At 43.6% G+C, this 13,737-nt stretch overlaps 1 protein-coding gene across 1 annotated transcript; it reads left to right on the plus strand.

Annotated features, from left to right (window-relative positions):
- The first annotated feature begins 317 nt into the window (after positions 1 to 317).
- On the plus strand, positions 318 to 935 carry LOC123150109 (ATP synthase protein MI25-like). The gene has a single exon (XM_044569908.1). The coding sequence runs from the start codon at positions 363 to 365 to the stop codon at positions 933 to 935; it is 573 nt and encodes a 190-aa protein (XP_044425843.1). The 5' UTR covers positions 318 to 362.
- Positions 936 to 13,737: the final 12,802 nt, after the last annotated feature.

The following is a 13,737-nucleotide window of genomic DNA, read 5'->3' on the forward strand; positions in this document are numbered from 1 at the left end:
GAGGTGGGACTTAATAATGCCTTGTCTGGAACATCTCTTCAAAGCAAGAATTAGCGTATAGAAAGGAAGCAGCATTTCCTTTCAGCTGCTTTTAAAAAGTCCCCGGGGATATAGCCCACTTCTCATTTCTCAACACCAGCTTATCTTCTCTTTTCTTAAGTATAAGAGGGATAGGTACTTATTCCTGGCCGGCGGTATCATTGCTGCTCCCCGCCTAATGCAGATCATTGTGCAATGCTTATGTGAAATCTCAATCCAAAACGGATTCGTTTCGTTGGTAGAACCCACGCCGACGTCAAGATCAGTCTCCTTTCCTTTCAAAAGTGAGCGAGCAGAGCTGAAAAAGATGGAGTTACCTGGAGATGAGATTTCTTTCTACGGATATGAAGGATAGAAATATGCTATTTGCTGCTATTCCATCTATTTGTGCATCAAGTCCGAAGAAGATCTCAATCTATAATGAAGAAATGATAGTAGCTCGTTGTTTTATAGGCTTTCTCATATTCAGTCGGAAGAGTTTAGGTAAGACTTTCAAAGAAACTCTCGACGGGAGAATCGAGTCTATTCAGGAAGCATTGCAGCAATTCTTCAATCCTAACGAAGTAATTCCGGAGGAATCCAATGAACAACAACGATTACTTAGGATCAGCTTGCGAATTTGCAGCACCGTAGTAGAATCATTACCAACGGCACGCTGTGCGCCTAAGTGCGAAAAGACAGTGCAAGCTTTGTTATGCCGAAACCTAAATGTAAAGTCAGCAACACTTCTAAATGCCACTTCTTCCCACCGCATCCGTCTTCAGGACGATATAGTCACAGGTTTTCACTTTTCAGTGAGTGAAAGATTTGTATCCGGGTCTACGTTCAAAGCTTCTACCATAGACCTAATTCGAGAAGGCTTGATAGTCCTAAGAAAGGTGAGGGTGTCCGAATGATCATTTTACATCACGATATCTTTTTCTTCTGGTTATGCGTTTTCCTCTTCACTTTTCTTTTTATTTATTTTATGGAATCGTTCGGGCAGAAACGGGCAAGAATCTCTTCTGTCGTAGAGGCCTCGTCGAGTGCTTCCGCTACGCCAGGAGATGATGATCAACGAAAAAAGGGGTGGGACGGAGAGACACCGATGGAAAAGAGGAGTTGAGGTCAGAGCCATCCACAAGCCACACCCCGCCGAACCCTTTTCCTGAAGCACCATCTATTGATTTCTTAAGGAAACGCATTAAAACGGTTCTTAGGTCCTGTCAAAATAAGTGCCCGGCGGATCGCCTATTACGCTCTACTTACTCGGATCTTCACCTTGAAACGGCGAGCGCGGAGAAACGGATCAAAATCGCCCAGGTCCTCGCGGATATGTCCAAGCGAGGCCAATATTTTAGGAGTAACAAAAGGGAGCAGCCCCATACCGACTTGATTATTCAAATCTGCGATTGGGAGCGGGATCACCTACGAAAAAGAAATTCACTGGTGTAGGTTTCTTTGCAGAAACCGAGGCCCCTACTTTCCTTCTAAGGGTAAGTCGGGGGAAAGAAGAGCGGGAACGAGGGCTTCTTTCACTGTTTCCCTAAGTTCAAAAGTGAATGTGGAAACGCTGTCTATGGTCTGGTTATAGCATCCCCTTTCTCAATTCCTTTCTGGTCAATAAGGATGGTTATAGCCAGCTTAGAAGGGAATTCTAAATGTAAGAAGTTGCTGGATGGTTTGCTCCAATGAAGAGGTACACCTAGGTAGGAGGGAGGGAACTTTCCCACTTTGCAGACGAGTAGTTCTGCCGCTCCGCGTTGGATAGGAAAGGGTTGGAGAAGGTTCATTTATCAGGAATCTACTTGTTGCATAATGCACATGCCACAAACGATAAAGTGGAAGCACACTCAGATGAAGAGGATGGTGAATTGATCAATAATCCCATGTCTTTTTTTGCTGAGAAATCTTGGATCAAGACATACAAGGCAGCATTGGTCAAACATAGGACTACCTAGGCTAGGTCATTCATTGCTTGGTCCGCTATATTCGTTTTGTCTTCTAGTTCTCCACAGGGACTTCCTACTACTCCGCCGAATCTCTCATCTGAGAAAGTAGGTCACCTGGGTCGGGTAAAGCAGCGTAGATAAGGCTGGAGTTTATGAACAAGTTGATGTCTACTAGGGCATTGACCGTACAAGCAGGTAAGTATAGGGCTCGTCTAGGAATTCGTTTATGCTTATATTTATAAGCTTTCTTCTCACTAGGTAGGGCGGGCAGTTGGTCTTATTGCCCTGCATCATATGAGAAGGAGTTCTTCCACGAAATAGAGGTCGTCTATGGTCTTTCTGGCATTGATGGATAGTACTGGTCTGTTGTCAACAAATAGACTGGCTAGGTCACAGTCTGCTAAGTCTACTAGTGGGATATGAATATGCATTAGTAGTAGTTATTGCTGCCGGATTGGTATTAACAGTTGGTCAAGTCTAACGTAACGTTTTTTAAGTAGAAGGATAGGGCATTAATTACCTGGGGTCGATAGGTACACCTTTATAATAAATTATTAGCACAAAGCTCTCATCTCACTTTTCATAGGTAGGCGAAAACTCTATAGTGATAGTGTGGTGTATATTGGCTTGGATTCTTTCTATAGTTATGGGAAAGGCATATCCCCACCCAGTTCTTCTTCGTCTTAATTAATAACTCCTTCCTGAACTTCAAAGTACGATAGAAACTTACTTATATCTCGTAGGAAAACTAGAGAATGAGCCATCTCCATCTCGTAGAGAAACTAGAGAGGTGCTGGGCGCAGCTGAAAGGAAATCCAAGAAGAGTCCATGAAAGGCTAGCACGATTAGGATCCTTTGTAGGGTTTATCTCGGAAGAGAAGGCTATGAAGCGAACATCTCTTCTTTGGGAGAGAGGGGAAGATCTATGCAGGACACTTAACCCGTGCCGGAGGACTGCACACAGCTGGTACAACCTCGTGTGGTACATTTTACATGTTCTTACAAGTCCGATGGTACAGTTGACCTAGTATCGAATTATTATAGATTCCGTTGGCAGCCATTGCCCCCCTGCATGTCGTCTGACACGACCGAAACGAAACTTTACACCCCCTAGCAGCCCCCTGTCGGCATCGAAAACGGAGGGAAGTGCGCGTGCTGATGTTTAATCATGCGATGCCAATGATGTAAGCGCGGGCCCGCAGGTGCAGACAGGTTCGTCGGGGGCGAGCTTCAGAGGTGGGGGGTACGATTGTGGAAGATCGCGTGGAGGCAGGGGTTGGAGATGTGATGCAAGGGTGCGGGGAATTGGGTGGAAGGACAGTCGTTAATGTGGAGTCAGGACGGGCGTGAGGCAAGAAGTGGAGGGAAGTGGGATCTAGATTAGAAGAGATAAATACGATATTCCTGATACCCGCGGACGATCCCTAGCCTAGCTTGGCAATCCCTTGAAAATGCAATGCATTTTCCCTTGAGATGAAATTGCTTTTTCGGTGGCAACTAAAAAAAAACTCTCAAATCAACTCACGCATATTCCCTTGCTTCTGTTAACTACGCATATCTCATGTTTCTATACTTGCTAGCTAGCAACCTCTTATCACACAGAAAGCGTGACATGAATGCATACCCCCGTGTATACAACTCCTTACTATCTCTAATATACCGTAGCTTGTTCGGCGCATAGACCTATTATTATTATCGGTCAGGCTTTCCTTTTGGCAGGTGATTACTATATATAATATAGCGGGCTTTCCCTTATCCGTTCGCTTAGGTATCTGACTGTGTAGCGTAGTTCGCCGATTCCCGGGGCCGGCACGGCACAACCGGATCCCCATCCTTAGCCAAAGTCCATACTTTACCCCGTTCCTGATCCCCAATGCTAGGGTTGAATAGTAGCCAGCCATGAGATCTATACTTTATCCATTGGTCAAGTAGCATAATTGTTTACCAGGTCTTTCTTCTTGGATAGATATGGCCCTACCTTCCTCTTGAGGAATCCGTTCATGATGCCCTGGCTACACTGACTGGACTATGCTGTGCGCTTTTGAGAAGATTCACACTACCGGTGAAAGGAAGCGGATAAGCTTATCACGAACGGCGCATCCTAGGACAGATAAATATGTATCATCCCTTTTGGAGATGACTACACTACCGGGGAAAGAATCCATAAAATACTAGTGTGTTCAATTGGAAGATCATAAGTAGGACGGATAATATCCAAAGACACCAGTCCATCCAATTCCCTAAACTTCAATCAAATCAAGAAGAAACTAAAGAAACCGCGGAAGAAAAGCAATGGTTGTTCGGGGATAGGTCCCGCAATGAAAGTATTAATAAATCTAAAGTAGATTGGCAAGAAAGAGCAGTTGGTCATCTCGGAAAGATAGATAAAGCTAAATCTAGGAAAGCAAGCTAGGAAACCCTAGATAGGAGCAATCCGTTCCACCACTCCTGAGAATTTAGGGCATAATCACCCGCGGAGCAACTGGGGTACTCAACACTGTAGTAGTACAATCGGTTGTCTTTCTCTAGCCAATAACACGGCAAGAGGTGGACGGCAATGAAGTTGAGGGTAATGACAACAAACTAAATCCCAACACTTAATGCAAACGGCTCTGAATGGTCTAAAGAAACGAATTATTCGACCGAGATGGGTTTACCTCACTCGTTTGTAGAAACACTTTCGAAAGAACAGACAAGATCCACCAGATAAAAAATTGGTACTCCACGCACGGCTGCTCCGGCGAGCGACGGGGGCACGGGCGCGGTGTTTCTCGCAGTTGCTCGATGGCTAGGGGAACGGATAAATCCCCTTTCGAAATGACTTGATTATCCCTCGACTAGGAAACAAGAGTACTCTTTACCATAGGAAAGAAGCTAACTCTGAAAAAGAGAAATGGAATCATCGAGATAGGAGCTAGTTCCTGGATTGAGAGAGTTCTGCCTAATGCCTAAATTGGATGGTGGATCTTCAGCTTTAGCGAGTTCACTCGTAGAAATGTCCGTTTGATTGCTCCTCGGGTGCTTCCTTCTTTCAAATCTAGATTTCCTAGAATCATACCTTCGTCCATTCTTGGCAAGCCTTCTTCTCTGATGGTATAGATGAAGACACCGGATCCCCATCCTTAGCCAAACCTTCAATTCAAGCTAGGGCAACAAAGGTTTCATCAGAAAGGGATGGATGGCCTCCACTCACAGATCCACTTTCTTTCGGGGCCATCAATACAATAGAATAGTTCTGTTCTTTAGCCGACGTTTTTCCTTGCCGTCTATATCCGAGCGGTTCCCTTTGGCATATTTCACTTGCTTTGCTACTACGGTACCCGCATTCTTGAAAGAAAAAGGGATGGATAGTTTCCCTTAGGAGACAGATGGTGCCCATTTATCCATAGAATAGGTTCAAGAAGATGAGACGCATTGATGTTAATGAACTTGAGGTTGAAGTTCTAGTAAGCTTAAGCATAGGTTTAGGTGCACAAGTGGTATACCAAAATACTCGTTTAACTACTCCGCAATGGGACACCCTTCTCAAGGTGGGTCCCCTTTCGTACGACCTATTCTCTCTCTCTCTGAAAGTAGCAATAGAAGAAGGATAGCTTCATGAGTTCGTTCTGACTCCTAGTTCGAAAGCTTTTCCTTCTGCTTGGGAACGATCTTATCCCGAGTCCTCTGTGGAGTGAAGGAAGTGATGCCAATTCTACCGGGTCCGGTACCCACTTAACAACGGATTCCATTTCTCTTGACCGATGGCGTTCTCCCACTGACTTGCTAAGGAAGAGGCTAGTTCGCGTGGACGCTGCCCTACGTGGTGTTGCTCGTTTTTAATGACTCTGAAAAGAGTTTACTAATGAATTCCAAAGGATTTAGGTATTTGACTAGCAGTCATCTTCATCAGGTCTAGATATTGCTGTGAATAAGTGTTCTTTCGCTTGAACCTATGGATTGGCTTAAGCAAGCATGGTATCTTTGGACCAGACCTCGAACATCTGCTTCTATAGGAGTTCATGTCTGTCAACATAACTAGTTTGATCCCCCTTCCTAAAGTATACATACAGCTCTTTTCTATTCTGATAATAAGTAAAGTGTCCCTCCTCCACCAGTCGATGAGCCTGCCTGAGAATCTACGCACTAAAGCCATACTGCAGGATTTCCCCCCATCATTCCAGCTTTAACTGCCTATTTGGCTTCAGCAGTGGGTTTCCAAAGGCGCTCTTCCCAGATAAAAACGGTTTTTATTCTATCCACAGGGACTTTTGCTCCAACTAGATTGAGCACGAAATCCAAGGACCTTGAGTGACCACAAAGCCGAAGGGCGAGAGCAAACGGATCAATCACTAGAGACAGATTTGTTTCTTGATAACAAAGATAGCCTGCCTTGACTTGAATTAAGATAAAGGAAAGGTAGTACATTGATATCGCTCCGCATTGAATTGAGAAAAAGCATTACCGAATTGTGGAGGATCAATAGACTCTGCCGTCGATAGACAGAAAGACGCTTCAATTGCCCATTTCTCTCCGCTATTCTTCGCTTAGAAGGGCTTGACTTACTTAACTTACCGCTTTCCCGAAACTAGCTAAAAAAGGGTCAGGTATACCTGCCTGATGAGATAGGGTTTTTTCTAAAGCGGGAGCTGCTGTCGGTATGGGCAATTTCTTAAGTTCTTTGATTGATTCCGTCCCCGAGTGCTACCAAAGTTCCTCTAATTCCTCAGCCAGATATTTCCCTTGCCAGACTTTCCCGATAGCGGAATCGATAGATGTTACCACGGAGCGGTACCTAGCAACCTTCATTCCTGCTTTTCCGTCTTGCCTTTGCTACTTGAGAGAATGCCTTTGACCGAGCAGCTCTTCCACTCATTTTATTAGCAATAAAACCTCTTCCCTTCAACTCGTACCGAAGGCTATGTCCCAGTAAGCATTTCCTCTGTTTCCTTGTTTCCCACCTCTGACCTTCCGCTATGACATGACCAGTCCACTAATAAGTCAGGTATCTCTGAAAAGTAAGACCGTCCTCTTCCCTTCGTCAATAGAAGAACTCCAACCATGCTTTCTTGAAATAGCAGTTATTGTCTTCCTAGTCAGCTTTCGACGAGTGACTCTTGGTTGCGGGGCCAGGGGGACCTACTATCTACTTAACCGCTAGGCAAAGAGGGAGGAGCCAGGAAGCGGGCGTTTAGTGAGGAAGAGACAAAAAAGCATTTCGTCGATAAAGATGAGTGCTTTCGATCGGCTTGTTGCACTAAAGCTGCGAGGTTCTTTGATCGAATCAGCTCTTTGCGTTTACTTTCATCCCATCCCACTCTCTTTCTTCTTTTGTTTTAAGAAAAAAAGAAGGCATTTTTAAATCCTTCTTATCCTTCTATACAATCCAATCATGCAGTCTAGCTCTACTTTACAACGATATATCTAGCTTTTAGTTTTGTTGAACTGCGCTTATCTCAGGAAATGAGGATAACTTAATGGAGCCCAAACTCATTTGAAATAGGTTTTCTAGCCTTTGGCTTAAATAAAAGATCCAGCTAACTTGTGAGATAGAGCTGTCTTCCTGGCTGGAACAGGATGGTACCTTATGACTTCAACTAGAAATGGCTTGCATGGATCCAAAAAAAAACTCAAACCAACTATTCAACAATTAGTGGGACCTAGAATGAAACTACCATTGTCTTCCCATACTCATCTACATCAACCACCGGCTACAGAGGGAGCTAGCCTGGAAAGAAAAGGAAATGAATGGAGGGTATAAGTATTTCACTGGTAAAATCCCTTCATTAAAGACACACTCAAAAATAGTTTGTTTCAAAGAAAAGGAAATACCACTGAAGAAGATCTTACTTTTTTGGCATTAACTGAAAGCCCAGACACTCTGTTAAAATGAGTCATGATACTAGTAAGCTCTTGGATAGAATTCAGATCACCACCGCTGAAAAAAAAAGATCATCTGCAAAGCATAGATGGTTGAGTCTGAGCCTCAACCAGCCTTTGTGAAAAAACTAGATTGCAGATGATTTTTATGCTTAAAAGCCCTATATTAGAGTTACGACCGTCCACCAATAGAATATAGACAGCGAAAGAAAGGGACAATATATTGGAATCTAAAGCTAGGGAGCTTCTAAATAGCCGGGGAATTAGCCTGGATGATGATGAAGACATCTCCCGGGCAGCAGATCTTATTTTATATGGGAAAAGGCGCGATCAAGTCAACTATGCGATCCGGGCCTTAAACCGTGTAACCTCCAAAACCTGGAAGGACTTCCTGGATGAATTAAGAAAGTTGAGTGGGTCGTTTAGTTTATATAGATGAAATAGAATATATAAAAAGTTTGATCTATTCTGTTGAAATAGAATACCCTAAAAAAGTTTTCTAAACGTGGGCCACCATTTGTATTCCGACGAAATGCTATCACCCAGAAAACAGAGATTGAAAGGATAGTAGAGGAGCTGTTGCAAAATGCTGTAATCAGGCCCAGTACAAGCCCCAAAGCAGCTCTGGTGTTGAAGAAAGATGGAACCTGGAGAATGTGTTTCGACTATCGAAAACTAAATGCAGCAACTATGTTTTCCAAATACCCCATTCCTATCATAGAAGACCGGCACTTTTGGATGAGGTGTGAACTAAGATAGATTTGAGGGCTGGTTATCACCAAATAAGAATGAAAGGAAGAGGATATCTACAAAACAGCCTGAAGGACCGGCTTTTTGAATACAAGGTGATGCCCCGGCAACCTTTCAACAACTCATGAATAGTGTTTTTAAAGAGATATGTTGGAAAGGGGTATTGGTCTTTTTCGATGACATTCTAGTGTACAGTTCTACCATGGTGGAGCATCTCAAGTTGCTAGAGGAAGTGTTCCGGCAGAACAAACTTTTTGTGGGTGAGCCAAATTTCATAAAGGAAATACATTATTTATGAAATTGGGGTATCTACTGATACAAACAAGGTAGAGGGCATGACAGCTTGGCCAGAACCAGCCAATGTCAGAGAACTCCGAGGGTTGCAGGGGTTATTACAGGAGGTTTGTACCGGGGTATGGAGCTATCAGCAGGCCTTTAACTGAGTTGTTAAAGAAAGGTGTGGAGAAGAAGCCAGAAAAGCATTTCTCAAGCTCAAAAGTGCTAAGGTATGGTGATGCCTTTGAACGTTGACTGGGAGAGCGGCTCGAAAGAGTTGGGACAGACTAGAAGCTTTGAAGTTTATGTTCTTTAAAAAGATAATAGCAATCTTGACTTACATCCGGTCAAGATCCCCGTGAAGGAATGCTGATTGAACATCGAGCTGATAAAGAGGGAGTACCATACCCAAGATACTCCATTAAAGGAAAGGTATGCTTGTTTGATTTCTTTGGTCCGAGAACAAACACCACAAACTCTCGCAGTCGATGAGGAAACGTTAGTAAAACTACATTTCAGTAATCCGTCTGGCCTTAACCTCTACGCAAGGAGATCTTACGTATAGACCCATGATTAGGTAACTACTTCTTCTTTTATTCGGAGTATCCAATGGAAAGTGGGCCTCTATCTACAGGTCATGGATACCTGGGCGCTAGAAAGGTTACCGAACCAGGGTTAAGTGAGGCTGTTCAAACTTCACGGCCTTCACTATCGGATGTATATGAGTAAAATCAGACATCAGTATCACAACCTAGCGTTATCCAGATCTTTCGTTGATCCAGGAGATTTTGGGAAGGACTCAGCATTCTCCCACAAAAGGCCAGGCTCATATAAGTCAGGGTGTCAATTTTTTTTAGGTGACGTATCTTTCTCTCTGATGTTCTCCGTGGTCTCAAAGGATGATCAGTCGGATAACGACATTGGTAAATAAAAAGAAGAAGTTTACACGCCGGGTGCATACTTCAGTGCCACTAATTAGCGACTTTTTTTTGCCCTTTACCTACACCATGTAGACCGGAGGATTACACAGAATTCCATTGGCGAGTTTCAGACAGCTAGGTTATTCAAGAAACTTGGAATACCAACTCCAATGCTTGGCTTGCTGAATCAGCATATGGATTACTTCATTGAATTTCTCGGCCCGAGCTCTTGTGATTGGTCCACTTGGCAGGTGGAGTGGATCCTTAGCAGGTTCATGTGTTCCTTGTTTACGTAGCTCTTCTGTTGGATCACGTAGCCCCTCCGTTGGATTACGTTGCTCTGCCCTTGGATTACTTGAGTCATTTCTGGGTTTACTTGGCTGCTCCGCAACATGTTGGTTACTTGATCCTTCGCTTTGTTTACTTGGGAGCCCAATACTTATTGGTTGGGAAAATTACCTTCCAAGGAAAATGATCCTCCCACTGGACCGAAAAACCCATATATTCCCATGGGAATGGGTGGTGCTGAACAAGCAGGCAGGCCCAACGTTGTTTATCTTTACTGCAATCCTGGTTAGGTAAAAGGAATCCCGCAGCAGCGGGTACGTGATTAGTTACAACCAACGGAAAGACTTATTGAAATAATAGGGAATTTCCTCATCCAGTCTACTCCTAGGACTACATCATATGCTCCCAACTCCATGGCCAACAAATCAAACTTCAATCGATATCCTTGCATCTCCCACTGTACACCAGAACACATCCCATACAATCGGCCCGAAGAGCATCAATGAGAAGGCCTACTAAATAGGCATAGAGATACATTAGCCGAGTTTGCTTACAACAACTGCTATCACTCTAGCATCGGAATGGCACCTTTCGAAGCACTCTACGGGAACCTTTGTCGTACCCCGATTTGTTGGGGTTGGCACGTACCGACCGACGGGGCCACAGAAGATGAAGGAGAGTGCCGATAAGATTCCACTTATTCTAGATTAAAAGCAGTTCAGGACCAGGTACGCCGACCACGATATTTGGAGTTTGCAGTAGGTGATCATGCTTGACTTCGGCTTGAACCTACAAAGGGTGTGATGCGTTTTTGAGTGAAGGATTAGGTATAGCTGACCGATACATCGGACCTTTCTTGGCCCATATCCCCCTAGCCCTTACTCCCTTGTTTCGGTGGTTGGTCTCTACCTTTTTCTGTCTCTTGGCTAGTTTGTCTTCCTCTTCTTTTTGAGGGTAACGTAGTAAAAATCCTTTATTTCATGGGATTTCCCTTTTCTTTCCAAATGAATTTATGCTTAGTCTAAAATTGGTAAATACCAAATAATATATATATATATATTATTTGAAATATGTACCAGTTTCCTGAAACTAACAAATAGAGTTATAGCTTTGATTGACTTACTAGCTTACGGGAACGCTTTGAATCTCAACTTACTTTGAACGAGTGCTTCCCACATAGATTGCTGGAAAGAGGAGTGAGCCGGGGCAGAACTTGAAGCACGGGAGAAGGAAAAAGAAGTATACAAGGGGTGCGTAGTTGGTATATGTACGGTATAGACCTTTCTTTGTGAATAGCTAGTTCAGTTACAAGGGTGTATACAAAGGTCTGCTTATAGGTTGAAAAAGCCTATAGAGATAGCCTAGATAGCCAAGAAGATATACGTATTTCATAGAGCTAGCTAATAAAGCTTTTGTTAACTTCAAATAGGCTATTGAATGCAACGGCAAATAAAGAAAAAGAAAGTGCCAGAGCTAAGAGCTAATAGATTCCCAGTCTATGCATGGATAAAGGAATGATAAGAGCTATGAGCAGTTTATTAAACTACACTACGGCTAATATATATAAGGACAAATCAACTAGAAAAAACCGTTGCCAAAGAAACCATTTGTTTAAGCTTATTCGTTCGCGCTAGGCTAAAAAACTAGATAGAAGAACTAGAGGCCGCCAAGGTCTTCAACCATTAGCAGGTAGGATCCTTTGCTTACTACTTGAAGCAGAAACCTAGAAGAGGAATTCTTTCTATTCCAAAATCCATCTTCTTTCCGGTCCGCTTCATTCATTCCCTTACTAATAAATCCAATTCATCGCTAATGGCGAAACCAGCCTGTATGTACACCGCACAACTAACCGTTGCTTGGTAGGTTCGATCAGCTCTTCTCACCTTTCCGTCGACATCTACTAAGACTTCAGCTTAAGTGGGTTCAGCCGCCCCAAATCTGACTCGATCCAGGGTTATATATCATAAAGGGCTTCGACAAGGGGTTTGATTCGTTCTTTGAGCAAAAAGATAAGGTCGGAATACCGGAGTTCTTTCTTTGCTTCCAAGAACATAGATTCCTTCTTCAACCCAGGTCATGACCGAGGGCGGGTATCTCACTCGCATATCTAGAGCCCAGCATCTCTCCTGAACGACACCTTCTGCAGACTCTACTGGTGGTATTTCCCGAGGCGAGGGTAAATATGTGCATTCATATCGGTCAGGAAACGACAATGACTCTTCTTCTTTCCGGGAAGCTATGGGCACCTCACAATTCTTATACGACATTAGTGGAAGCGAACATTCGTAGCATTCATTGTCACCGATCATTGACAAAAGAAGAAAAAGAAGCCGTACGACAACTTAAGGAATCTTTAGATTTGGCGGCTATAGACTCAAAGGGCACAGACAGGCCGCTGGTACTTTTTTTTAGCTAACTAAAGTCCAACTTCCTTTGCCGAAATAGGATGAAATGGATCAGCCGATTCAACTTAGCATTACCCGACTCGTAACTTCAAGCACAACCATCCATCTCAATCCAAAATCTCCGATCGTCTGTGATCCAAACCCAAACTCTCCTCCGGTTTTGGATATATAGACAGTGCCTGCTCTCAAACCAACCAAGACAGCAGCAAGTTCCTATCGAGAACAAGACGACAGATCAATATGACCAATTTCTATAATATCTCGGGTGAATACGTGAAAAAGTGTTGCTTAGCTTAGTGAAATGGAATAAGGAAGAGAAAGTGTAGTGTGATAAGGGAAGATGCAAGTCAATTTTGAGGTTTTCAAGCAAGGGCTGAGATAGATATACAAACCAGAAGAATTCACATCAGAACCCTTTCCTGCTTCCCCTTTTTACCCATCGGACTCGACTCACATTTTGATCTCCTACGCTTGCTTTCACAGTCCCCCTACGAGCAGCCCGGAATCAATGAAGGAGTTCATTCAGCACCGAGCCGAGCGAGCGTAGATTCAATATGTTGATTGTACCGAACGAAGGATTTGCCTTATCACGAAAGCCACATTCGTTTCGTCTGAGGAAGTCACACGTCATGTTCCCTATAAATAAGGAGATTCATTCTTTTTTTTCAGAAATCCCCTCTTCTTCCTCCTCAAGCCCCTATCACAAGACCAAGCGGATCTCATCCTGCAGAAGACTCAGAGCGGATCTATCTAATGGCATGGCTGGCTGCCAGATGTGATCTATTCTCGTGTCACATCGCTTTCTTTCTTCTCCCTCCATTTTCTTCACTACTACCGCTTCTACACATAAATCAAAGAAGCATTGTGGAATAGTGGCATTTCGTTAATGGCTAAAATGTTCTTAGTGAAAGGGTTGCCGCAAAACCGGCAAACTCAGAGCGGTCTCTGAAAGTGAATAGGAGCATAGCGGCATCATCCAAGCCAAACACGTCTCCTCAGTCAAGGGTCTTCTCGCGCAAATAAGATCAAAAACATAACAACTGATTTCGCTTAATGCATGTCACCCGCCCGCTCTCAATACAGCAAGTGACTCTCTCTCACAAGACAGAGAAAGATTACCGATTCATCCAATCCAATCCAATTTGATCAGAAGTGAGTTCATTGTTGTTGTATAGCGAAACCTTCCCTTGACAAAACCATTCTCAGCTAATAGAAGCCGAGCTATCTATCCAGATCAGGGTTGAACGAAGTGAATGGAAAAGCCAAAGA

Source organism: Triticum aestivum, chromosome 7A (genome assembly GCF_018294505.1).
Source record: "Triticum aestivum cultivar Chinese Spring chromosome 7A, IWGSC CS RefSeq v2.1, whole genome shotgun sequence".
Lineage (NCBI taxonomy): Eukaryota > Viridiplantae > Streptophyta > Magnoliopsida > Poales > Poaceae > Triticum > Triticum aestivum.